Source organism: Xiphophorus maculatus, chromosome 7 (genome assembly GCF_002775205.1).
Source record: "Xiphophorus maculatus strain JP 163 A chromosome 7, X_maculatus-5.0-male, whole genome shotgun sequence".
NCBI classification, from domain to species: Eukaryota; Metazoa; Chordata; class Actinopteri; order Cyprinodontiformes; family Poeciliidae; genus Xiphophorus; species Xiphophorus maculatus.
In genome coordinates, this window is record NC_036449.1 from 8,410,226 (window position 1) to 8,437,887 (window position 27,662).

The following is a 27,662-nucleotide window of genomic DNA, read 5'->3' on the forward strand; positions in this document are numbered from 1 at the left end:
GTGTGTGTGGAGTATATCAAGGAGACGCGTCTGTTTTTTGTTGCTTTTTTTTTTTTTTACTTTATTTGTGTTATTTTAACAGTTTTATAGATACACATACATACATTGAACAGTTAGACCCCTCTCTAACAAAAATTACAAAATTACAAAAATTACGCGTCTGTTTTAAAGTCACTAAAGGTTCTGCTGTAATACACCCATCTTTCCCTAGATGGCAGCATTGCATCTTCCTCACAGGATGATTTTGGCACCCAAACCAGAATTGTAGTTTATGTTAACCTTTCTAACCATTATGGAGATGTGTGGTTTTTCATGCGTTGACATATATTATATATGTAATATAAACAATTATTTGACAAGTTGTGGCACTACACTGTTCTTTTTTTTGTATTCTGTATTATGTATATCTTTGTTATTTTTTTGTGATTAAAATAAACATTTATTTATTTTTATTTTATTACAAATCAAATTTACCTCACTGTTTAAAATATATCAGTGAAGAAAATTTACTGTACCCCCCCGCCCGTCATGTGTAACGTAATGTGATATATTTTTCAAATCTAAAATCTTGTGTGTTACTTTAGTCAATGTACTCTTGGTTTGTATTTCAAAATATTTTTTTTAATTGTTAAATTAAGTTGAGATAATTAAAATTTACTAAACCAAACCATAACACTATCATCTCGAGTTTACTTGATGTTTGTAAAATTGGGCTGCACCTATAGGGCCAGTTGGTAGCACTTTTATCTTGCAGCAAGGAGGTCCTGGATGGCGTTTGCATGTCTCCCCCTTTTATTTTATGATTTCTTTTTAAGGAAAATAAAAGTAAAGTAAATTTCTAACTACTTTATTCTGGAGCTGTGATGTTACGTTCAAGCTGTATCTAAAACCCCATAACTAAGAATTACTTTACATTTTACATAATAAAACGAAATGAAATCAAACCAAAATAAGCCACCTATTTATCTTTTGAACTGTATTTATTTAGTTTTATACTTGGTTTGTAATTTAATTGTAATAAAAAATAAAAAAAAAAACAATATATTTCCTCTTGTGTTCAATTTAAGTTCTAAGTCACCTTTCATTAAACCTTTTACACTTTTAAAGGACATTTTATATGCAAAACGACAACTGCAGCTATGTCTTAAGAAGTATTTTTATGCGTATGTGTTTCAATCAAAAATAATTTCTTCATGTTTGCGTGTTGTCAACGTTTCCTTCGCCAAAACCAAAATGACAGACTGGCCCTTTAATGACGCAGGGCTTACGCACTTCCCGGAGGTGCAGTGGGGACGCAGGCCCCACCGATTCAACAGAGCTGCACAAAGAGGCACTTCCTAATAATAAAGCCCTGTTTGGAGGTTATTTTCATGGAGGACTACCCTTAAAACATATGGAGAGTCAAGAGGAAAAGCCAGTCATCTATACCATGGAAAACAAGCCGATTGTAACATGTAAGTGATTGATAAAACGAGACGGCCAGCTTCACTTTTCCTTCTCTTGACAGCTAGCCTGCTAGCTATATTCATTAGCTCTTTTTAGCTGAGCTGGCTGTCACCCTCAGCTTGTCTATGTGGCGACTTCGCTTCTACCTGTCCTATTTTAATACGTGCATAATAAGCACTCCGGCTGCTGTCTACAAATTGACCTCATAAAACATGGGACTTCTTTCAGCTAGCTAAGTAGCTTCGCTGTTTTAACAGGCCGAGCCGAGGAGAGAAACGTCACGTTTATTTGCTGCAGTTTTGTGAAGGAGACCGTCCTGTTCTCTGCTATCCTGCGACTGCTTTCTCTGCTAGCAGCTGGGACACTGTCGCCCCGCATGATGTTTGAGGCCATGTTACCATTCATAAACCCCTGAGTGTCTGCTGGAAGCTTGTTAAGAGGGGTTATTTTAGGAGGGAATGCCAGCTGCATCTCTCACCGCAGACTGCTCCATTTTTAGCGCCTCTCCCTGGACCGGGAGTACACAGAAATACTGGAAATCAGAGTAAGAAATGTAAAAGTCAACATGACGACAGACTGTTGGGATATGGTGACAGATTTGGAAATGTGAAGCACATGGTGCCTGTGGGTAATCAAGTAAACACTCAGGTGGCACTGAGTTGGTTCATGTCTTTTTCAGTCAGTTTTGGTGACTGTGATGATAAATGACCTGTTTTAGGGAACTCAGCGAAAAAGCTGTCGATTTACTGACAAATTGAACCAGCAATAATTCAACCAGAGATCAGAATCTGCCCAGTTCCCTAGCTAAGAACTCATGCTAGTTTTTCATAATGTAAACACAATCAACACCATTTACTTTGTTGTACTTTTTTTGTGGTTTGACTTGTAGGTTCTTGTAATTCTCTCATTTTGAGCTAGTTTGAATACTGCTATGCATGTTAATAAATCTGCATTGTTATTATTATTGTTATTATTATTATTATTATTACAGATGGACCAAATTAGGGCTATACGACTATATCAGTATGTGCAAATGACAATTTGGAGTTCAATAATTGCTGGCTAATATACTCCGAGTGTTATGAACTTGCATTTCTCATGCTAATGTCATATTTTGCCAGCCAGCCAGAGCAAACCATGCTCACACGGGATACTACAGACCAAAATGCTTAATATTTCAGAGTGATGGACAGATGAGAAAGAGAGGAAATAAGAAAATAGGTTTTTATATCAATATTCTAGGGTTAAAAAAAAATGCAATGTCTGTTTTTTCCAAGATAATGCAGCCCTAAAACAAATAAACAATTTTCTGAAAATGCCAATTTCAAAACTGCCAGACTCTAAGCCTCATTAGAGTACCCCAGGACCCAATTTTTATGTGAGGACTTAAACAAAATCCTACTGGTTTTTACCATAGGTCGCAATAAAAATATGCCGTTATTTGTAAAAACAGATTGTACTGCCGTGATTAGGCAAAACTAAATCTACTGAAGTAACCACAGCCAGAGTAGTCTAAACATTTTTTATTGCTTCAAATGTTTAGATTTTTTCTTCTAAAAATAGGGGCAATAAAACTGTTTCTTCTTATTGTAACTGTTATAAACTTTGTCTACACACAAACACACACACAAAATACACCAAAGAAGCAATATGTTTATAAAATGTTTAGTTTCTTATTTAACATTTTTTTTATTTAATTATTTGCTGATTTTTTTATTAAACATCTATATATTTTAAAATATATATGTATATCTTTACTTTTGTATAAAATAAGCATAAGTGGTTAAATGAAAAATCTGCAGAATATGCCTCTTTTTTTTTTTTTTTTTTATCAGATTAAATGTCAGAGAAATTGATTACTGAAATAATTGCTCACTGCAGCCCTGCATCATTTTGTACTTCTGTTTTGTAAATTACACTCTTCCTAAATTAGCATGTAGAGAATTTAGCCGTATGATAGCGAGATTAGGGTCACAGTTGTCAGACGCCGATCCAGCCAGTTTGTGTGTGTTATGCTCAGGCTTAGAGGCTCACTTGGACTTGGATCTCAAACGTGTTTGCCGTATAGGGTTTGTGTTTGAACATTGACTATTGAAGCCTCCGTTTTTGGTTTGGGTCTACAGAAGTAGGGCCTTTCTAAAAGAAACGAAGAACGGCAAATCATTGTCGTTGGTCACCAGTGTTTCCAGTCAGGTAGTTTTCTGATTTAGAGTATCAGATTTTACAGACTCATACTAAACTGACCAAGTCAGTTCACGAGTCTGTTCTCTGCCAAGTATACATTTCTGACTGTCAGCATGTGTTGTGATTCATAGTTTGTTGCTGTGTGGATAACGATCCGTGCAGGTTTTAGTATTTTATTTCTTAAAAGTACAATAAAAATATATACTGGAGCTTTGTCTACATGTGAAATCATAACTTTGAAATTGCTCCTAGGCGCTATATGGGATTTCTATTTTTTTCCATAATGACAAAACTATATTCCTGGGTGATATGAGTGCATGAGTATCTCAATGCAGCTTAGTAGCCTCAAGTGTTTATACTTCCTCATCAGAATACAATGTTCCATCAGTATTAAATTCCCCACATAAATACTGTGATATTTTTCCCCACTTAACTTAATTGTTTGTCCTCATAGAGAAACATACTTTGACCCGGAGTCCAGTAAGGTTTGAACTCTGTTAAAAAAGCTGCTATGATGTTCTGAAAACACTTGACCATAAATGCTCGTAGCTTCGCCTCTTGTGTCTAAACTTGTATCTGACTCTACCGCTATAATTGTTGAAGTGGCACGCTGAAGTAGGCTTGCTTTCAAGTCGGGACATATTTCATTGCTGTTGCTGTTTGTTGCACAAAACTGTCCAGAAAATGCGTTCATAAACTTGTTGATTAGCTTTAAAAGTCATAAGATCAAATAAAAAAACCTTTAACTTTTGCTTAGCCAGGACAACTGGGGATGTTTGAGCTGTGGTGAAAACATTTGCTGTAAGAGAAAATCCAGATTCATTAGATCATTGTTTTTTTTTTAAGAATTGGCTGTTTTAAAATGGCAACTACAGGGTGTTTTGCTAAGGACTGATGCAAATCTGGGGGCATCCCTGTTATTACCACTGAGCTGTTTGTAAAATTTATTTTTCATGTGACAGCGGAGCCCATTGTCAACTCTGGGACTGTGAACCGTCCACATTGAAACTGTTGCAGGACTTTGGTATCTTTCTTTGTTTTAAGCAATATAACAATAAAAAATTATTTTAGATGCGAACTGGAGAAAATGTAGCTGTCCTGTTTGAAATGTATGGCGCTGTTTAAAGTCTGTTAGTCTGCGTCAGGTGCTCCACACATGGTTTTTACAACCCGAGTGCTTTTTATATCTACATTGTTCCAGGCCCGTTTGGTTTGATGACTGTTTTAATGAGAAGGGAGCACGTTTAAACGGACGCCCGACCTGGAAGGCGTGTGAAACCTTTAGCGTTTTTAAGCCTGGATTATTTTCATTACTACACACTGTTCAAACCTCAGATTTTTTTTGTAGCAGCTACTTCATGAGTGGGCAGATTTATCTGACATAGCTCCTTGTAAGTAAGTAAGTTCTCATAGACTTTTAAAGGGATCTTAAGGCCAACACAAAGTAGCGCATAATTCTGTAATGGAAGCAAAATAATTACATTTATGGTTATTATTGTGGTAACACTGTCTGTCTGGACTGCAATAAGAATAAGCTGATTATTAAGGTATTGTACATTCAAGGTCTTGTTGTCTGTAAAATAGCTGGTGATGCTTCTTGTTGTTTAATGCAGCATAAAAAGATTAAAAAGCTCAAGACTAAGGTGGTCAAGTCATAAGCTCCTTTCACAAAACACTTCAAGGAGGGATTAAGTCGCCTTTTGCAGTCTGGTAATAGACTGGAAATAGAGTTGAGCCCACCTCGGTTATATAGTCGCCATGTTGGTGTTTGTAATCACAGGCCGCTCCTGGCTAAACTCTATAGCTAACCAGCTTTGTAAGTCGAGGGAGTGATGGAGGGATTTTGTTCGCCGTTACTGTTTTTAGAAACAAATGCAGAGATTTTATGCGTAGTACTGACGTCGATGTTGTTCTGTATTGCTGGCTATATTTTTTGCAGGGCTGCAACTGACGATTTCTTTGCTCATTTGGATTAAACATTGGCACGTTCTACAAATTTTTCACACTGTAATAGCTAAGCAATTAAATTAAAATAATGGGGAAAAGATAATTGCAAAAGCCTGTTCTTTTAAATATATGAATTCAAAATAATATGCTCATTATTACTACATTTGATGAAGCTGATTGTCGTCCATGTTTGTCGACTTCTTCTTGCCTCTTAAAGTTTTAATGGTGGTTTGCAAACAAGCAAACAACAAATTGGTGCATTACTGCCATCTACTGGTATGTTTTCCCATTATACAGTTGTCTCTGCCAGTTTGCCTGAGACTTTGATACGTTCAGGTGTCTTTTTGCTTGGTTTCTTTAATCATGTGTAATCAGAGTTGTTTTTAAATCTGCAAAGGCTGTCAGTGTCTCCAAATGCAGTTTTTGCTTTAGGCTGCAGAGTGATCGTCTGGTGCGAAACTAAACCCAACTGTTCACTGCACATTCTTGAAAGGCTTGTTTAGCATGTTTGGATTCTCACTCCCTGTGTTCGCTTTATCTTTAGGAAAATTCTCTTTTGCAATTCTCCTGTGTTACTGACAGAAATGATTCTTTAAGTCTAAAAAGTGGAAGGAATAAAACTAATTTCTTCAAACACTTTTCTCAGTTTTTTTTTTTTTTTTTTTGTTCTTGTTTGTCTTCCGTCCAGGTGCTGGAGACCAGAGCTTGTTCACGTCGCTCTACACCTCATTGGCTCAGCAGCTTCCCAGGGAGCCGATGGAGTGGAGAAGGTGAGTTTTGGTTAAATCCATGAGCAAAACATCAGGAAAAATATAAAGAGCATCTTTCTTTGTCTTTTGTCAAAGGTAAGAAAATAAGAAAGTCCAGTGTTTAAAGATTTAGCCAAACAGTTGGTGAAGAGAAAGAGTTTTTGTTTATTTTAGTTTTGCTCATGTGGAAAAACCTGATGTAAGTCAGGTCAGAGATCATTTCCGCTCCCTTGTTACTTTCTGACAGAAGTTTATTATTGATGCTCTGGGAGGGTCATTTATGTTGGAGGACTTTTCCTCTGACAAAGCTACGCATTATGGGTTTTTGCCACAAAACGTTCCCTACTGCAAACTCAGTGGTATTAAAGGAGGATAGAGTAGACTAAAGAAGGTTGTTCGGGAAGCTAGGTCGCTTTTCTTACAACTCCATAAAATAGACACTGCTCTCTGCAGATATAGGCTGTTTGGATCTTCTTCTGTTTCATTTTCTGGAGTCGCTTAGCATATTTCTAACCTGTGAGCAACGTTTAAGCTTCAGAACAGTACATGTTACTCGCTCAGTTGATTTTATCTGGCAGTAGAGTCTCAGTAGCTGTGAAAGTTCAATTAGGTGCAGGTTAACGAAGCAGGGTGTTGGAAGAGTTGCTCACTGAGGAAATCTTTTCTGGATTGGAAGTGATAATCGCTTATTCTGCCTTCAATGAACCACAAGTGATGCAGTGAGCATAGAAATAGAAGTATTTTTAACCTTTTTAGCATTTTTTTTTTTTTTTGGAAGTTGTTAAAAAATATATTAAAAATGTATTGAGTTTAGGTACAATAGTTGCAGAATTATATCATGCACGTTAATTTTTTTGTTTTTTAATGTTTTGACTTGAGAATAAAGCCCATTGTCGAATAACCAATAGGAATTATTGGTGCCGGATGGCATTAGTGCTTTCAATATGAGAACCTCAAGCCTATTGCAAGTTAGATTTGTGCAAAAATTCAGTTTTCAATGTTGAAAGTACCAACAAGTAGTTCAACGTAACATATGTAGCTGCTTCATCCTCTGTCTACCAACCAACACTAATGTTGCACCCAATATTAAGATTGTATCTAGTGTTTTTATAGGTCGCGGTTAACAAACTAGACAGCTCTCTGCTAATTGGTGTCACAGACAAATTACAGTTTGCAGCTTTCAGACTTAAAAGATACAGGAAGCTGTTTGGGTAATGCTATATTGTGAAGGCTTGGAGGAAGTTGTCTTTCAGTTTATTTGCTACGGGGGAAAAAAGGCATATTATTTTTACTAGTTGTACATATCGTTGTTGTTTTAAGGATTGCACTGCCGATCTGGTAGCCTTTTGGGCTTCCCTTGAAGAGAAGTGGCCTCAGTTTACTGGCTAGGATCAAGAAATGGTTCCTATGGGAATGGCTTGAGACCTGATTACAAAAGGCCAATTCAGCAAAGCAACGTCACACTGGAGTAAAAGTGGTGAAACCTGTTTTTAGTTTTCAGCCTTATCAGGGTTCAGATTTCAAAGCTGTAATAACAAAATGCATTGTTCAAATGAGGATGGATTTCTTTGAGATCAGCAAATATGGGAGCCGGTGTCCTCACCATGAGTTTTATAAACCCGACTGGTTGCATTGAACGTGGTCTGCATGAATGTGACACTGAAGTTATTTATGTTGGCGTGGTCGAAACTAGCGTTACCACACTTCTGGTTAAAGTGGTAAGAACGAAAGCATTTGCTACCGCTAACAGCAGCACATTGTTTTGTTTTTTTCCTTTTTCTTTTTATCAGTATATCATTCATAATGACATTAATTTGAAAGAACAATAAGGAATGTAGGAATGCTTGCAATCACGTCATTTATGAATAGATATTCACTCATACTGAGGCCCAATCTAATACTTTAAATACTAATATGTTAAAATAAATGCCATGTTTACCGTTAAAAGGGTTTTAAAAAGACATCTTTAATAACAATGACCTTTTCCTGCTGCTTTTGGATGGTCTGTCTGTAAATATTGCTAATGTTAATGCTGGCTTGTTTATTTTCTGTTTTCATATGAATCATTGAGTGTACAGCACATGACATATTTCAGTGTGGTTCCAGGTAATAATGTGGGCATAGACTCCTTCAAAAACTGACTTTGGTTTGAACGTTGTAGAATTGAAGGACTAGTGTTTCAGCTGCTCTTTACAGAAAGCTCTGAAACCAAAGCCTCACACAGGCTGGAAGCTGCAGCAGCCATTATAGTCTCTGTTTTCCAATTATTGTTACTGTAAAGGGTTTAAAACAGTGAGAACTCATGTTAGACAAACAAAATGATGTAAAGTGCACAAGAAAATGGGTTGTGTATCTGGATCGGATTGGGAAATCCTCAGTTCATACTCATTGTTTCACAATTTAGACACAAAAAAGGTATTGCACATAATAAATATTCTCAAATTGTGATTGTTTTTTATTTATTTGAGAAGCTAACAAGTAGCTAATCAAACCTTTAAACATTTATAGAGTAATATTTCAAAGACAAGCCTGACAGAGTGACGATTCCGATGGTATATCATCATCAGATGTTGTCATTTAATGAACATCTTGATTTTTCATTGCCACAGAAGTGAAATGAGGCCATGAAACTCTGCTTTGTCTGCTGTGCAGGACTTATGGCCGCGCACCAAAAATGATCCACCTTGAAGCTAATTTTGTCCAGTTTAAGGAGGAGCTGCTCCCCAAGGAGGGCAACAAGGCTCTTCTCACGTTCCCCTTCCTCCACATCTACTGGACCGACTGCTGTGTGAGTAGACTCAAACACACACACACACGCAGGCACACACACACACACAATAACTCCGCTCTGTTTATTTCGAGGAACAATTGCTATAATTGCTTCCATATTCCTCTCTTGCTTAAAGATCTGGAACTTTGTAATTGAATAAAAAAACAAATAAAAACTTGTTCTCTGTTTTTTTTTCTATTATAATTATTGGTTAATGAAATTAGCATTTGACACCAACCGAGAGCATGGCACACCCATGGGAGGACTTGTGGTTAGTCATGTTCTAAACTTTTTACGTTGCAGTCTTACAATAAAAAGCCTATTTTTAGCAGTTCTCAGCTGCTGGGTCTTGATAAAATCCTTAGCACTTTGTGAAATGGGAGGAATGACGTGGTTGTTTACGCTCCAGCTTAGAACAACTATCTGTATAAAATAGGGCTGTTGTAACCAAATATTTTAGTAATCGAGTAATCTATCGATTATTCTAACGATTAATCGAGTAATCAGATAAATTGATAAAATATTGGTAAATCTAGCGTAATACCAGTGTTACTATTGGATATCAACATCAGTCCAATTTTTCATATTTGAGCATCCCTAACAGTAACTTTTTTGTAGTTTAGGAAATTAACCTGTAGCAATAATAGCTCACTTTCTAAGTTAACCTGAAGAAAAGTTATACAAATACGCAATATTTACGGGAAAATGCTAATACGGGAGCACAGCGGGGAAAGGGGGATGAAAAAACAGTAGTTTCCCTGCCAAAATGGGAGACTTGACAGGTATGCCTTGCCCGCCCATTTATAGCTTTTGTGTCAATGTTAGCAATGGGATTTGACACCTTCGTTCGTCACAGTCAGAAACTCAGCTCCCAGCTATGTAAAGGGATGCGCTCCGCCACCCGTTTGTTGAGACCTCGATGATATGAAATTTATTGTGCGGTTCGTCCATAAAGCTACACTTACACTGTAAGCATCAGCTACTCAGCCGCTCGCTGTGTTCAGTCTATCTGCTCACCTGTATAAATACTCCTGCAGTGCTCTGAACCAGCAGCTCCCGGAAGAGAAAAGCTGCCGTACTCCAGGCATCGCGTCAGTCATTTTAAGGATGCTTATTGGTCCCCGAAAAACTATGAAAAGCCGGACATTATCATCAATCAACAAAATCCCCACAGGCCGAGCTTGAAAATTGGACGTTATGCTGCTAACACTCAGCTTCCGTCAACAACTCATAGGCGGAAGTCAGAGCACTGCACAGCAAATAATGTTCCAGCCCGAAACACGGTTCGCTAAATAATAAAACATTAATTAACGAAGCTTCGAGGCAGATGCATTTTCCTCGAGGAATTTTAACAATCAAGGTACTCGAATCATTCGAGGAATCGTTTCAGTCCTAGTATACAATGTGTCATAGACCGGTTTGTATGCAAAACATGCAGAGACAGAATTTAGAGTCCATCTTTCAGGAAATCTTTCTGACTGTGTCAGTGTTTGTGAAGAGAGTTAAATGTGTCAGTCTCATTGATGATTTAAGCAGTCGTGACTTGAACGATATAGAAAAAGTCAAGTTTTCAACTCTGCCGCTAGTTTATACACTTGTCAGCCTGCTTTCATGTCCCTTCGTAAAGGTGCCACAGAGTGGCGAACAACACAGAGGGAGGCAGGAACCTGCTGCTGCTGACTGAGCGTTCGGTTTAGTTAAGGAAGTGCTGTCACCAGCTTGTGACTCATGATGTTTCACAACAGCTATGCCTGTAGTGTTGGAAAAGTAAACCTAAGCTGCGATTTACTTTAAAGCTTATAAGAATTAGATGTTCACCTCCCAAAATTAGTCAACAAACGGGCCAAAGAGTGTCTCAGCAGCTCATTTTGGTTTGATAAAACAATGTCAGACTTGTAGTTTTGCTAATATTGTGAGAATTAATATACAATTTCTTTTCTTTCTTTTTTTTTTTGCTTTCAAATTGATTTGTTTTACTGAACCTTAAAAGGTATTCATACTCCCTCATAATTCTGTGATGCCGCAATTGATTTTTTTTGTTATTGTACTGTCCAGTGGCACCCCCAGAAAATTTTCATAGCTGCTCAGAGTTGATGAGAAGATGAATGGAGATTATAAATACTGGTAGAAAACAGGGTAGAGGATGCAAAGGCCTTTAAACAGGAGCTGCTTCTTCCAACAAGCTGCCACCACTAAGCAGAGCTACAGTGGAGTAGTTTAGCTTAAGCATATTAATTAATTAATGGATACACGTCAATTGTTAAAAAATTTAATAAAATCACAATTTTCAGTAAAAGGTTTTTGCACTAGGAGCAGATGCTTTTTCAGGTGTATCAAAATTATTGTATTTCATAAAACCACAACAGAAACACAACGAGTCGTGATCAACAACCGGATGTTACTACTGCCAGAAAAGGAGGAGAATGGTGCTGTTGAATGTTTTTCTTTTGTTAAATGATTTATCACATGTGATTTATTTGCATTTCTTATTTAATGGGAACACTGCTAGTGTAAAACTGTGTTTTACGTTCTTTCACGTTAGCAGAATACCGACAGGTTTTATAATGGAACTGCAGCTACTGACCCACTTGTCATCCAGTCTAACAAAAACTCTGCTAAATTTCTAAAGAATGGACAAAAATTTCAAATCTAGATGTGCAAAGCAGGTAGAGAAAAACACGCCAAGACGTCTTGCAGATACAACCACAGAGCACACTTTGGGCGGATTTATTAATAAAAATATTGAAGCTCATGAATGAATTTCTTTCCCCTGCATGAATATCCAAAGTTTTGTGTTGGTCTGTCACTTACAATCCAAGTAAAATACATAGAATGTGATGAAATGTGGTTGCAATGCGCCAAAATGTGAAAAAGTTTAAGGTGTGTGAATACTTTTGAAAGACGCTGCAAAGATAATTTTTGTGCCCTTGCATTCAAGCTAAGCAGTCAGGTTTTTGCAGTTTCAACCCGCTCAGGGTGTTTTACTTTTTCATGTTTCTGTATGACATTTTACATCTCTTAAATCATCTTCATGTCACAGCTGTAAATGTCTACATCGCTTTTTATAATGTCATCCGTTAGAGAAGATAAAAAGCTGAAAATTTTGACTTTTTGCACCATTCTAGTTTTCAGTGCTTTGGAACGTCTGCCGCTGCCATTTGTTTTCCTCCAAGACGAAGCACATTTTCACCTCACTCCATGCCAGGGCTGATAGGAACAGGTGTGTTTGTGTCTCTAACTGAGCTGTGGACAGCGCAGGCTTCAAAACTACACCAATTAACTTGATAAGAAACCTCTTTATCTGTGTGACACGAGCACCTCCGTCTGCTAAAACCAAACACTAATTCAGCTTCCAATCCGACCAGGGAGCAGCACAAACACGAGACCCAGTCGCTGGAAAGTCAGATGGATTTAATCACATCTCGTTAATTAAAACCATCTGCAGGTTGCCATGCCTACAGTCTTAAAGAAGCAAACGCATTGTGTTGCAAAATTAACTTTGTGCTTCACAACATCTTTTTGTGATCATCACTAACTGGTCGCAGACATTTAGCAACACTCCGCAGACTGCCGCTTGCTTGTTTCGGTTTCAAAACACTATCTCCCGTTTCTCCTCCTCCCCGTCGACGGTTACATAACAAGTGACTCATATCATCATATTCAACCCCTCCAACTCTTCCAAGCAAATTGGAGCAAACGCCGCCCCGAGGCATCGGCCGAGTCACGGTACTTGATGCAGGAAGTCCCGGTCACAACATTCACATCAGTCGTTTACAGAGAAGTAGGTTTAGTTCAGAGAAGGTGAGCAGCATTGTTTTTGTTGCTTCCGCTGTCCAATTAGCTTAACTTTTCTAATGCACAATCCCCTAACGGAAGCACACATTTGTTTTTCCTGATAGTTCATGCTAACATATAATTATTTTGACACTGCTTTAGAAGACGCGCAACGCTACTCAAAACATATATTTCACAATCCTTTAAATATATTACTCCAACTCATTTACTCTTTTTGTTAAAACTATATGTAGACATGAAACTTTTTTTTGTCCCCAATATAAATTTGATCAATTATTTCATATAAAAGGAGTCGCTACCAAAATATTGAGTTTTTAGAAATGAGCAATCCTTTCAGAGACCTGACCTAAAGAGCAGGGCCAGCCCCGAAAAAAAAAGCCGGTGGAAAAGCTCCGAAAGCGAGCGGAGCCGAGGAAAAGGGGCATAACAGGCAACAGAAACGAGCATCTTCTTGACATGTAGTGTAAATTCAAATTCATATACTGGAAAATTCATATTATACCCTCTTAAGATAAATCCTCATTGCACATCTAATCAATCCCTCAAGAACAAAACATGTACTATTTGGTGGCAGTTATCACTGCAAATCGATTCGTGTTTTTCCTCTCGCTTTTTATTGGTCGTAACGATACGGCCGATTAGCGCAAGTGAACGTCCACTGACCGCCTGGCTAACAAAATCTGTGCCTCTCGTGCAGGACACGGAAACGTACAAGAGCTCAGTGAAGGAGGACATGATGCGCTGGCAGAACACGCTGCGGAGTCACAGCTCGGCGGACTGGGTCATCATAGCCGTGGAAACCAACGACACCAAGAAGAAGAACAAGCCCAACATCCTGCCTCGCTCGTCCATCGTGGACAAGATCCGCAGCGACTTCTGCAACAAGCAGAACGACAGGTCGGAAAGCTTCCCCATTTCAAACGGGTCGGTTCAGATGAAAAGAGTCCAAAAACGAGGAATGGTAGCGCATCGACTTCCCATCGTTGTCAATCCGCACTTCCTTGTTTTGTTGCGCTCACATTTTGAGCTTCCGCCTCTGTTTCTGTCCTGTCAACACAGACAACGTTTGGTGTTTTTGTTTCATCCTTTGAATTGTTGGCGCAAAGACAGAGCAGAAGCGCTCACTTGTTTCTCCTTCTCGACAATTCTTCGTAGAATCAGAATAAGTCCAGCTGGCCTACAAATGTATCAAATTCTCTTTGTTACAAACAGGTGCGTGGTTCTGTCGGACCCTCTGAAGGACTCGTCCCGGTCCCTGGAGTCCTGGAATTCCCTCCTGTTGAAGCTGCGCACTCTCCTCCTCATGTCGTTCACCAAAAACCTCGGGCGGTTTGAAGACGACATGCGTACGCTCCGAGAGAAACGCACTCAGCCCGGCTGGAGCTTCTGTGAATATTTCATGGTTCAGGTATCCCAGCGTATTGCACTATCTCTATCTGTTGAGATGGAGTTTTGTTTTGTTTTTTTTCTTCTGTCATTCATGCGCATGTTCAGCCTCTTTAATGCCTGTGAATGTCTAGGAGGAGCTGGCCTTTGTTTTTGAGATGCTGCAGCAGTTTGAAGACGCCTTGGTCCAGTATGATGAACTAGACGCTCTTTTCACTCAGTACGTCCTGAACTTCGGCGCAGGAGGTGAGTTGTCTCCACCAGTCCGTGTTTTTTTTTTTTCCTCACTTTTACAATCAGGAGTGGGGCGTCGTTTTATTTTTGACCGGCTTGTGTTTGTCCGCAGACACGGCCAACTGGCTGGGGTCGTTCTGCGCCCCGGTGCGCAACTGGAGCGGCCTGCTGCTGCGGCGGCCCATCGACATGGAGAAGAGGGACAGCATCCAGCGCGGAGAGGCCAGCCTGTTGGACCTGAGGAGCTACCTGTTCTCTCGGCAATGCACTTTACTGATCTTCCTGCAGAGACCCTGGGAGGTCACGCAGAGAGCCTTAGAGCTGCTCCACAACTGTGTGCAGGAGCTGCGCCTGCTGGAGGTAAACTGAGCCCAGTTTCTTCTTCACGGCTTTACACACCGTTTTGCCTCACAGCTCCTCCTGAAACGCTTTTGTTGTCGACCTCGTGCAGGTGTCTGTGATAGACGGGGCGCTGGACTGCTGGGTGTTTCTCAGCTGCTTGGAGGTTCTGCACCGGATCGAGGGCTGCTGTGATCAGGCACAGCTAGCTGCCAACTGCTCCCATACTGTCGGACTCTGGGCCTACGCTACAGACAAGGTGAAGCATAATGTTAGATATTTGTATAAATGATTTAGTCTTTCGTTCACCATAAAAGTGGGGAATTTATCAGACTTGAGTTTGGTAAAGATAGTTGGAGTGGAAGAGGAAAAAGATGCAGTAGGTACAGATGGAAAAAGATGGGGAGAGACAGATTAAAGGAAAAATATTTATATAATTTAAGAGAGATGTAAAATGATGTAAAACATTTTCAAGTTTTTTTTGTTCCTTGGAAACAAAACTTACCTCTGATGTTTTCTTGCTGTTAGGCTATAAACATCAAAATAAAAGCCCTTCCTGTTTCCTTCTTTCAAACACTCCTTTATTTACTTACTACACATTGCATCTTTTATTCTGTTTATTTTTTATAAATTTTGAATATCTTTACTATTTAGAATTAAGGACAAAGATTTAAAATATGTATTTACAAAATGGTTTTTCAATATTATCAGAAATCCTCCAGCTTACAATGAGAAGAAACCCTCCAAACCATATTTAGTGCTACATATGTTGACAATATGAAAGCAGGGACAAACAGGTTTATACTTAATTATTACAAAGCGTGATCCAGTCAGAAATTCACCATTAACATAATAGGTTTTTATATAATCTTATTCACTTTCTTAAAGCATAAATGTTATGTAGATATTACATTTGAAAATTTTTCCAAATATAAATCAGCCTTTAGTAGGTTTTTATATGATAAATTGACCACAACATGACTAAAAGACAGCTTAATAAATATTAAAATATTGAAAGGTAATTATCAAATTTTATGTAACAATTTTGGTCCCAGGACAAACTGTATAGATCTGAAATCCTAGCCTGCAGAGATCTCGTGTTAGAGCTGCACTGCATGTGGATTTGATGAGAAAATGTTTATTTCGACCATTAGAAACATTGGGCTCGACTCTGAATTGGGGTGATACGCTTGACACCTGACCTTGAAAAAGGACTTGTGAACATCTTCGATCTCTACAAACAACATGCAACAATTGAGCATATTTTTTCTGTGTAGTCATTAAAGCCTATCTGTTCTTCTTTTCTCAATTTGTTTTACAGAAGCAGAGCGAAATTCTTATTGACTTAAGAAGCATTTTTGTTGTTGTCTGATTAAAATGTAAAAAGGGGAAGACAAAAAAAACCTACCCAAACAATAAAAGTATCCCCTTTTTTTGTTGTTGTTGTTGTAGCTGAAGAGTTTGGGTGAACTCTGCGGCCTGGTGTCAAAAAACGGGCCGACGTCCGAGGACCTGAACAGGACCGTGGATCTGCTGGCAGGACTCGGGGATGAGAGGCCAGAAACTGGTGAGCTTGAACCTACAGATGTAGCACTGAAATTAAAAAAAAAAAAAAAAAAAAACATTCTTAGATTTCCAGGCTAAGCTTATTTGCTGCTTCTAATTGGGACAGTTTTTTTTTTCTTCTTACATCATTTTGCAGCAGCGGCCCAGTGAGCCTCCTTTAGATTCAGTCTAGCTGATTCGGGACAAGAGTTTGACTTCTTCTATTTATCTCTCCAGCTCATGGTTATTTTAACTCTGATATCAATTTGAAAAAAAAAAAAAACAAGCTGTAGGAAAGCTTAATACCTGGGTGTAGAAATGAAACTAAAACCTGCTTGACTTTGGTTTCAATTGGAGAAAAATAACACTGTTTCTCTCACATGTCTATTCACAGTCAACAGCTTGCAGAGTCCTTACAAAAAGCTGAAAGAAGCCTTGTCATCCGTCGAGGCTTTCGAAAGGCACTATCTTGTAAGTCCGTCTCACTCTAACCTCTTGGTGTATTTCATTAGAAAATATTGCTCCAGTTGTCCCACCGATATATTTTCTGATGTAACGTCCTTGAAACATTGGATCTAATTTTTTCTCTCTCCATTCCAACACCTCCTTGTTGGCTCTCTGTTGCATCAGGAACTTTCTCATGCTGCTATGGAAATGTACCAGGCCATCGGCCGGCTGCGGTCCGCCAGGCTGGTGGGGAAGAGCCTGGCTGAGTTCTACATGTAAGGAAGTTTGGGAGTAATGTAATGTACTCTGACTATGTATATTGGTGTGCGGTTATACCAGAAAAATTTATTTAAAGTAAAGAAATAACTTGTTTTTTTTTACCTAAATTCATAGATTTGGTATTAATTATTGACTTAGTTAATGAATTTGAAGCATTTTAGAGTAGGGGAAAGTTTTTTCACACTGTAAATTATGTATTCTTTTCTACAAAAAAAAAAAAGGCGACATGTTTTGTTTGTTTACCCGTCTGCGTGGGTCTTTGACAGGAGGAAGGGAGACCCTGAGCGGGCGGAAACCTTTCTGCAGGAAGCTTTGAAGTCGTACGTATCGGAGGGATGGAGTCTTCCTGTGACGCACACCAGGAAGCAGATCGCCGAGTGTCAGAAACTGCTGGGCAGAACTGAAGAGTATCCTGGGCTAGTGACTAACGTCAGCTAAAACACACCACTTGTTTCTGCATTTTTGGTATTTGTATCAATTAGCATTAACAAATACCGTTCGCTATTGATCCGTGGAGGTAAAGCTTCCTCCACTGTGTTTTATGATTTTATGTCTACATGCAAGAGTAAAGAATTATGCACGTCTAATTAATGAAAAAACAATTAGAAAAGTTTTGGTAGGGTCATTAGACCTAGAAAGATTACCTTTTAAAGTAGCCGTTATTTATTATGTGGTTTCCTTGACAACAACTGCAGCTACTTGCAAACCAGTGCCTTGCTGGCCGGTGATGTGAATCTCTCCACGGAGGAGAGGAAGCACTTTTGTCAGGAAATTCTCACTTTTGCTGGCAGGTCCGGAAACCAATGTAAGTAATCAGTCATGGATATGAAAAATATTAAAGTGCATTGGTGTGTTTTTAATCAGTTTGTAACAGGTCAAGCGCCTTTATTTAAACATCTGTTTTTGCTTTGTTTTAACGTGGAATCTAATGAAATTAGTTTGTTAAACACTCAGTTGAGTTTTCATTAATGTGGCATTTAGCGAACATATCAGCATGTGTAGGCAGAAAGCAGAAAGGCAAAGATAAATGGTGAGGAAACAAATTAGTGACATTTATAGTAGAGTTACTGCTGGAGGTGCAGTAACTCTACGATAAATCCGTTTTGTCCAACTGTAATCGGTGAACCCCTGGTTTTTGCAAATGGACAGATTAAGGAACTTCTCCTGCATGTATATTCTGAACAGGACTGATTTCAGTGGCGTACAGTTATTAAAAAGCACAAAAGTTTCTCCCTCTCCTCACTTGTATTTTCTTTCCCATCTTCCGCAGCTCACAAAGTGACTCTCAGCATGAATGTCTTTGCTCAGCTAACGCGGCTACAGTTCCACCCAGCGGCCGCTTCGGTGCACTCCGGAGCCGTGCTGCAGGTGGAGCTCACTCTGAGGTGCCTGATGCCCGTTTCAGTGCGCATTCAGCAGCTGGCTGCTAGCATTCACTTTGACATCGATCACGGTGGGACTCACGGGAGGTCCAAGGGGACGCTGAGGAACTCAAACCAAGGGACAATAGAGTTTAAACAGGGCAACTCATCAGCAGGCCCGCCCTCCTCCGCGGCTGCTGGTCCCACGCTAGAAATGGACGAGGTTCAGGACAGGAGTCCCTCGGACAATTCTCTCAACTTCGTAGGAGTGGTGTGCAAAAACACCCACCTGATCATTCGCCGCCGTGAAAACGGCTCGCCGCCGGAGACGTCCAACTGTGTCAGCCCTCCTGCTGTCGCCATGAAGGAAGGAGGACAGATGCTGAAGGTGCAGAATGTCACGTTAGAGCCCGGAAACAACAGCATCACCTTGACAGCCCCCGTAAGGAGGTTTTTGGTCTTACTTTTGAACATTTACTTCTTTAAAATATGTTAAAATGTATTCATACGAGAGAGTGTTTAGGCCCGGCTACAAAAATAAATAAGCCAATTATGAGAATGCAGTCATTTTATGTAAATTCATATGACAGAATATTGGGGCCAAGCTAAGAAAAAATATGAAAACAAAGTAATATTCTGATTAAAAAAAGTTGTACTAGAATTAAGTCATAATGTTAATACAATAAAGTTGTACGACGGTAATAATCCCCAAAAAAGTTGCAACACTACGATAAAAATGCTGTAGTAATACAACAAGAAAGAAGTCAGAGTAATATGAGAATAAAGTCTTAATAATTTGAGAATAAAGTTGTAATATTATTAGAAAAAGTCATAATATTATGCAAAAAAAAAAGTTTGAATAACAATGAGGAACGTAGAGCATCCTAGTATTGATTTCACATCAGCATCAAATTATCATCAGTTGCAGGATTGTTGGAAACAAATGTGCAAACGACGTTTTGTTTTGTTTTTTAAGAAAGAATCACGGGCGGCCCAAGCTGGTCAGGATTTCAAAAACTATCAAAATGTACAATATCAATAAAACAACTTTTTTTTCCAAGTAATTTAATGACTTATAATATTATATTTTCATAAGAAAAAAAATATTGATCAAAATGGAAGATGTTCATCATTTTCTCGGTCCTCCACATTTTGCCCATTTATTCTCTGCTTTCCTCTGATTTTGCTCCACAGAGTGGACAGCCGGGATCTTACATGTTACGGCAGCTGTGCGCCACTGTGGGTGAAGTGCAGTTTGTGCTGTCTCATATCTACCCATCGGTCCGATATGAAGTATATTCTCAGGAGCCCCAGCTCACCGTGGAGCCACTTTCAGGTCTGAATTTATGTTGTATGAGTAAAATCCAACCCCTGCTACATGACACCAAAATACATGCTATCAAATAAGTAGTTATTTTCATGAAACTTTAAACCTGACGGGTTGTAAACAGGTTAAAACATCCCAAGTCAGTCTTTCTCAAACTGTGGTCCCCGGACCGCTGGTGGTCCGCGGGGCGCCCCCTAGTGGTCCGCGAGGTACTGCATGTAGACGACCGTTTATTTGCCGTGACGTCAGCTCAAAGTGCGACGCTACAGCTAGCTTACCAAAGGATTGTGTTCAAAATAATGATGAAAACTGGCTTAAAACCGGGTTACTCAAAAGAAAAGCTGCAGATACCGGTGAAAAGAAAACAACTCCAGGAATATTATAAGATCAGAGGAAGCTAAGTTACAGCTGCTGAGTGTTGATGTGTCGTTCACTAGCGATTGGATTCCTTTGAACGGCTCTATGCGGTGACGGGTTAGGAGTCGGCTCAGTCTGAACTGTTCCTTGTTTTTTATGACGTTACTTGGTAATGAATGGTGCTCTGCTTACACGTCCACAGCTGTTATTATTTTTAGTTAATTACATTATTAAATACAATTAATGCATGTAATTGATTGAAATGGGTGGATTATTTTTTATATTTAATGGTGCAGAAAATAATTTTTTGTTTCTGCCAAAGCAAGTCAAGCCTCAGAAAGACTGTCCTAAGTGAACAGGCTGCTTTATAAATTCACATTCTGCAGAATGAAATGAACTCTAACTCACTATAACGAGGCGTTTTGGTTCCACTAGAGGCCAAAAGCGTTCTGTCGTGTCGTTCTCTTGCTCACTGTGCTTCTGGTTGGTGTCTGCAGAGCCTCTGTTGGCGGGGATGGCTCAGTTGGTGAAATTCACCCTGCTGACAGGTCACTACACTGTGAAGAAAGGAGACGCTCTGCAGCTCAGCAACACGGAAACCATGCCCATCCTGCCCTCCTCCAGCTGCACGGCCCGCATCAGCAGCCCAGAGGCGGGTCAGTAACAGCAGCCGCTCATCGCTGATGCAGTTTAACATGTTCTCAGATTTGATTCGGTCTTTTCCAGCATCATACAAGATGCATACAGGTGCTTGAAGTCCTGCTAAATGCTTGAATTTCTATTAGGTGGTTTGAAGGTTTGGAAAATGCTTGATCTTGATATTCAGATCTGTGTAGTTGAAATAAATATTTTACATGTTAAACTTATTGAAATCAAAGGATTTGTTTTTATTGTTTTGTTCTTGGACCACTCAGGTGTATAGCATATGTGTGAAAGACATTTCAAAACATACAGTTTAGCTTTATTTTAGTTTACTTTGTGTCTGCTATGTGGAATACTACAAGAAGACATTATTATTAACAGTGATAAATGATATCTGTTAATCATGACTTGAGACTCACTTTATTTTGTTAGTTCATTTGTATTGTTTTTATCTCCAAAGTGTGGTACTGAAAAAATGTGACAACTCACCTCGAAAATGCTTGAAAAGTGCTTGAATTTTACTTTGGGAAAACTGCATCAACCCCAGATAGATTTTATTTTTTCTCTCTTTTCGATGTTTTTGAAAAACATCGAAATTTTTGAAAAATTGTATCGGGATAAAATTAGAGGATTTTTTTCAGAAAAGTCACTTAACTTTTTTTTTTTTTTTTTTTTTTTCCCCTGAAGCTGTAGATCTTTTACATTTTGTCAAAATCCCTTCACATTGTCATTTCTTCTCTTGTTTGTTTATTTATTTTTAACTAGAGTTGGTGGGTGAAAGCGTCTTGTCCATCCAGTCGTCTGAAAAGGTGACGAGCATCAGCCTACCTCCCACCCCGCCCTACCACGTTCTGGAGTTCCAGCTCGAGGTTTTGTGCATCATCCCGTCCGGGTCCGAGCGGCCGGCCAACGAGAGGCTGACCAACGGGGAGGTGCGCCATCGACCTCGCAGCTACAGTCATCCCGACACACCCATGACCGCCATTGACCAAAGGGTGAGAAACACAACATTTCATGTTCTTGTGTTTTTCTAGCGCTTTGCTGCAGGAGTGTGATTTTCCTTTAAGGATATAAAGTTGCTGCTGTGGCCTCCTAGTTATTTTACATTGAGAAACTGAATGCAGTTTGCTCAAATTAACACGCCAGAGTCACGCCAAGAAACCAGAGTTTCTTGTTTTAACTCAACCTAGACGTATTGCAGCGGGTCGTCAGTACCAGAGATTAGAGCCTTCTGATATTTGGTATTTCTTTAGCATTTAATCAGGAAATGTCTGAGAAACTGAGACGATCACAAGTGGAAAGGAAACAACGTAGTCTGAAACCAGACAAGTTTTTTTTTTTTTAAACAGTGCAGTTTCTGTCCACAGATGTCTATCGACTGTCCATGGTCGATCTACTCCACCCTGCTCGCCCTTACCTTCTACATCCCCTTCAAGACCAAACACTCACTGCTTTCCGCTGGCAACAGGTGAGGCAGCACGATTGTAGAATAATCTGTCATCCAGATAAAAATGTTTATGGGATTATGTTTGGGCTGCAACTAATGAGTGTTTTAGTATTTGATTATTCTATCTGTTATTTGACGATTAATCAGGTAAAGATTCTGCAGATTTCTCATTTAATCTTTTTTTATACATTATTAGAACATTAATACATGCCAATAAACAAATAATTTAATTATGTTTTTAAAATAAGAAAATAAACTTTGTATTGCCTTATACAAGAACATCATTCCTTTAGTGTGCTCTTGGCCGTCTATAGCAAAGGATGCATCTGCTGCTAAATAAATACTTGTTAAAAGCTCAGCTCTTGACTTAACATCAATACAGTGTATGGCTGATCTGGTGATGCATTTTTTGGATTAAACGATTGATAATTGGATGCAAAAGGTGCTTTTTTTTTTAATGAGTCTGAAGCAGATGAAGCTAAAACTGACACCAGGAGTTCTGGGTAAAACAAATATACAGAAAAGGAAGATTTTTTAAAATTTCATATGCAAAATGTAAATATTTTTGTGCAGTTTTAGCATAATTTCTGCTCTGATTGTTTTTCTTTTAGCAAATGGCCTGCTCTAGAGTTTTTAATACTCCAGTTAGCAATTGATTACTGATTTTTCAACAATCGATTAATCACAATTAATCCGATTAATCGTTTCAGCCCTAGATTATACTTTGGTAAAAATAGCAAATACGTCGAATTCTGCATTTTCTTGGACTTACCTTTACCTCTGTCCTCTGTGACGCCACAGAAAGTACATCCAGGTGTGTGTGCAGAACGTGTCAGATATGAACTTCACCCTGGCAGACATGAAACTGACAGAGAAACAACACTCATCGTTGGAACTACAATCCTTTAACACTAAAACAAATCAGGTGAGAAAGAAGGTTTTTCTTAAATGTAAACGGAGAGAAGAACAGTTCAACTTTCCATGTAAAGGCTGTAACACATTAGCCAAATTATCCTGTTAAGCCAAAAGCTCCATTCAGACTTTTGTAGTGATCAGAAAGTCCTTTTTGTGAAAGCATTTCCAGAAGTGTCCGAGGATCAGGACCTGGACATGATTGATGCTTTCTTCCTCCCCCCTTCTAGCTTCTGTGCAGCAAGCACAGCGTGTTCTGCTTGTGGGAGGTGAGGTGGAAGGACGATCTGCCCTCGTGTCTACAGTGTGTTTTCTCTGCCAACTTCAGTCCGCCTAACCAAGACAGCTCTGCCTTCAAACCGTTCCACTACCAGTTCCAGCTGGAGAGAGTCACTGTGAGTCACTGAGCCGTTTTCTTTTCCTTCTTCTTCTTCTTCTTCTTCTTCTTCTTCTTCTTCTTCTTCTTCCTCCTGTGGCCTGAACGCTCGAGTAGTACTGTCACTATTGTAAATAAAGATTGCGGAAAGAGAAAATGACGACCCGGCCTCTTGTTTCCTGCTGTCAGACATTGTACAGCGTGAGAGCGGAGATCCTGCCCCCCGCGGGAGAGCAGCACTGCCGCTCCGGTTTGGTCTGCGAGCTGGAGGTGTGTATAACACGACTGACTGAGCCCTCAGAGGGAGAGGTAGCCGAGGACAGCAAGACTGACACGGATGGACTCAAAACCACCAGGCTTATGTATGAAGGTGAGTCGGCAGCAGGGTTTTCCTCATCTAAATAAAAGCGCCGTGAATCGGATGATGGTGAATTAGCTTGGATTTTGCTTTTCTTTAACACTAAGCTGATGGTTGGAGCCGAATGCAAAATTTTTATTCACACAAGACATTGCAAACCGAATCTCATTTTCACTTTATGTTGGTCTGTCACATAAAATCCCCAATAAATAAGCTGAAGTTTGAAGTGATTAGGGATGAAACTATTAGTCAGATTAATCGTGGTTAATTGAGTTTTGAAATAATCGTCAGCTAATTTAACAATCGATTAATCGTTATCTTTGGTATACAGACTCATAAATAAGGCCGTCAGAGCAGTAAGTAAGCCAAAACTCTACCAAAACAAATATAGATTTTGCATCTAAGATAAAAAAAACAACATCTTTTTAAATAGGTTTTACCTTTAAGTGGCATCATTTTAGCTTCACATGGTTCAAATCCTGCTAAAAAATAATAATAATAAAAAAAAAAAATTAAGCACTTTTTGCTATCCAACTTTTAATCAGTAAATGCAAAAATTTATCAAATAATTTACAAACGATCAGTCGTACACAATAACAGGAACGCTGCTATTGCATTTTAGCCATTAAAATATACATTTTTCTTTATTTAAAATGGCATTGAATTGTTTATTTGGACCTTGTAATGTATTTCTAATATCTAATATTGTATAAAAACGACTCAAGAGGTTAAAAAACCTCCATGGAATTTACATTTTTCTATCCAATTAATCATCCGAATAATCGATTATTAAAATAATCATTGGTTGCAGCCCCAGACGGGATGACGACACGTGAAAAACGACACACTAAAAATGTTTGCAAGCGACTAGATTCTGAGAATTGATCATTTTATGGTACAAATGATCTGATTAAATAAATCTCAAATTATACATCCATAAATAATAATATAGATAAACCCACCACTGTAGGGGAACATTCAAAATGCTGCAGACGTCGCTGAAGAAGAGCAGGGACTGAATGAAGGCTGACTGCTGTGTGTTTGTGTCCGCAGTGGCCGACAGCAGCAGCAACTGGGCCGTGTGTGGGAAGAGTTCAGGGATGGTGCTGATGCCTCTCAGGGTCAACGCCGCCCACAAGGTGCAGATCGAGGTCATGCCCCTGTTCGCTGGTCACCTGCCCTTCCCCAAAATCAAAGTCCTCAAGTACCTCCCTCACAACGCTGCGGCGGCCATCCAGCCGGACCCCGGTGAGACCCCACAGGAAGTAAAGCCTCTGCAACGCCAGACCGATCTAATCCGTTTTATCGATTAATCAAATTTTGGGGGTTTTCGAGATTTAATTTTGAGAAAATCTGGATTTTTTTTTTTTCTTCCCTCACCAATGCACTCCTTGCCTTTGTATAGTTCAGAGTGATATCAGCACATTTAAGACCTAAAGATAGGTTTAAAATAGAAGCTTTAAGCTTCTATTTATTTGTACTTTGAGTTCATGTCATTTCTACGATAAAGTGGCCAAAATTTTGTTTAATTACAAGAATAAAAATCATAATATTACCAGAGTAAAGTTGTAATATTAGACTTTATAGAAGTTAAAGTAGTAATTTTAGTACTTTATTTGGTTTATTTTTCTGCAAAATAAAAAACTAAGCAGAGGATTGTTGAGCATCTTGAGGAGTTATACGTTGGGACACGTTTTACAGTTAAGAAAATAATTATTCTTCTAACACATCAGCTTTGCAGTACTAGTATCAGGACTTTGAAACGACTGTGCAAACAACTTTTAAGATGGTTTATGGTAAAATTGCATCTTTTTGCAGCTAACATTATCTTGTAATTGAACAAAAATTCTCACAGCATGATCCCTAACACTCCTTCATTCAAATCACTGCAGGGAATCTTCAAATAAGCATTTGTAATTTCTTTATAGAAAAGAAATTACAAACGACTAAGGCGAACATATAAAAAAAAGAAGAAATTAAAATTAAAACTCAGATCTGTTATCGTCCAGCTCTAGTTATAAAATATATACTGTGTTTTTGTTTTTTCACTGATTCAGCAGGGAGGATGTTGTTCATCCTCCGACTCGTGCTGACCCTTTTTTAATGTCCCTCTCTCCTCCCCCCGCCGCCCGCAGACAGCTGCGTGGAGAACGACAGCCTGTCCCTGCTGGACAAGGCGCTGGACGACCAGGGGGACACGGCGAGCATCCGCAGCCGCGGCAGCGTCCACTCGGTGGGCAGCAGCGACCAGCAGCAGAGGGGCGTGGCCATGCCGCGCCTGGAGCCCTTCAGTCCGGGACAGGTGTTCAACAACAGCCACTCGCAGCAGGTGCTGGTGCTGCCCACCGCCGACGACCACATCATGGAGGTCAACGCCACATGACCCTGGGGGTGAAGACTCCTTCCTGTCATCTCTGGACGAACTCCTCTGAGCCTCGGGAGCTTGTCCGGGCCGGGGTCCGCGCCGAACGGCGCCGACGCGGACTCTCTCCCCGCCTCCCCCCCCTTTCCGTCTACGCATGAAACGTTCACTTCACTGGAAACACGGCGGACTGCACAGTGAAGAGCCAACGCCACCCGACGACGAGTTGAAATAAAATCGTGCTCCTTGCCATACTTTGTACATATCTCATTGAATGGATTTATAGATATAAATATATAAATATATATATGAACTGGAGAATCAAATCTGCGCCTGTCGTGCTATTTTGAACTAAAGGAAAACACTCCTGATCGTCTCATGTCGCACCAAAGCTCTCGATGTTTGTACGCCATGATCTGCTACTGAAGTACCGTCACGCTGAGTGGGCGTGGCCTGCTAGAAGTGCCGCTCTGGACCTCTTTTTGGCTTTATGTGTGTTTGAGATATTTGCCTCCATCGCTACAATTAAGTTAAAATATTTCTTTCCTCATCCTCGCCGACTCTTCTGCTCCACTACTCTCAAGTGTTTCCTCATCACGTACCTTAAAGCGGGAGAATAAGATTTAGGATTACGCCCCTGAGCGATTATTATGAGTAATAACAGTAAAGAGACAGCGCCTCGTCCTGAATATTTAAAAAAAACAAACATGTTGTGGAAGTTACCCAGTTAAATTTATGTCCATTTTGAGTAAATACTGTTATATTCCTGGCAGATGTGCCATTAAAATAAGTCATTCTCATTTAACTAATGATAATAAACGAGAGGGGGAAAAGGCTCAATTTTAACTTTTAAAAATAAAACAAATATTTCAAGTTCAGTTTGTAGTGTTCAAAAGTTAGTTTTTAAATGCCCCTGAGAATTCTGTGACATTTTCTTTTCTACTAAATTAAGCTAAAAATCAACTCAAAAGTCTCTCATTTAAACCCTGTGAGAAAATAAGAAGCTTGGACTGATGAGGCGGTGTGTGTTTTTCCTGCTATGCTGTGGCTCTGTGTCTCTGTATGAGTGTGTGTGTGTGTGTGATCAGGGCAGACTTCTACAGCGGGATCAGCCAGCGGGCGGTACAGTCGGTCTTCATGTGCATATTTATTTGCTGTGTGCACACGCGCGTGTCGCTGAACCTGTCCTATGCACACATGCTGCTGATCCGCGATGATCTAATGAGAGAAATGGGGAACTCTACGATTTGTTTTTTTCTTTTCTTTTCTTTTTTTGGGGAAAGAATGAATGTCAGCGACTTCCGCCCTGCCCCTCGACCCTCTGCTGTATTCTGACCTCTGTACATACTGATCTGTACATAATGATTGAAATTAAAAAGGATATTTGATGCCAACTGTA

The 27,662-nt window shown here is 39.5% G+C and overlaps 1 protein-coding gene across 1 annotated transcript; it reads left to right on the forward strand.

Annotated features, from left to right (window-relative positions):
* The first annotated feature begins 1,282 nt into the window (after window positions 1–1,282).
* Window positions 1,283–27,662, forward strand: trappc10 (trafficking protein particle complex 10). The gene is made up of 23 exons (XM_005803002.2): window positions 1,283–1,454; window positions 6,266–6,347; window positions 8,979–9,114; window positions 13,589–13,788; window positions 14,104–14,299; window positions 14,412–14,523; window positions 14,624–14,871; window positions 14,963–15,109; window positions 16,303–16,417; window positions 16,790–16,866; window positions 17,026–17,117; window positions 17,388–17,528; window positions 17,817–17,926; window positions 18,392–18,924; window positions 19,677–19,818; window positions 20,664–20,822; window positions 21,574–21,803; window positions 22,176–22,276; window positions 23,057–23,180; window positions 23,398–23,562; window positions 23,733–23,913; window positions 24,955–25,149; window positions 26,037–27,662. Exons 1-23 carry the CDS (start codon window positions 1,394–1,396, stop codon window positions 26,282–26,284), a joined length of 3,795 nt encoding a protein of 1,264 aa, XP_005803059.1. The 5' UTR covers window positions 1,283–1,393; the 3' UTR covers window positions 26,285–27,662.

Bases quoted from the DNA above. Each gene is read 5' to 3' on its own strand.
- trappc10 (XM_005803002.2), top strand. From the start codon at position 1,394: ATGGAGAGTCAAGAGGAAAAGCCAGTCATCTATACCATGGAAAACAAG. The intron at 15,110-16,302 runs GTGAAGCATAAT...TTGTTGTTGTAG, and splicing joins GGGCCTACGCTACAGACAAG to CTGAAGAGTTTGGGTGAACT. The intron at 21,804-22,175 runs GTGAGAAACACA...TTCTGTCCACAG, and splicing joins TGACCGCCATTGACCAAAGG to ATGTCTATCGACTGTCCATG.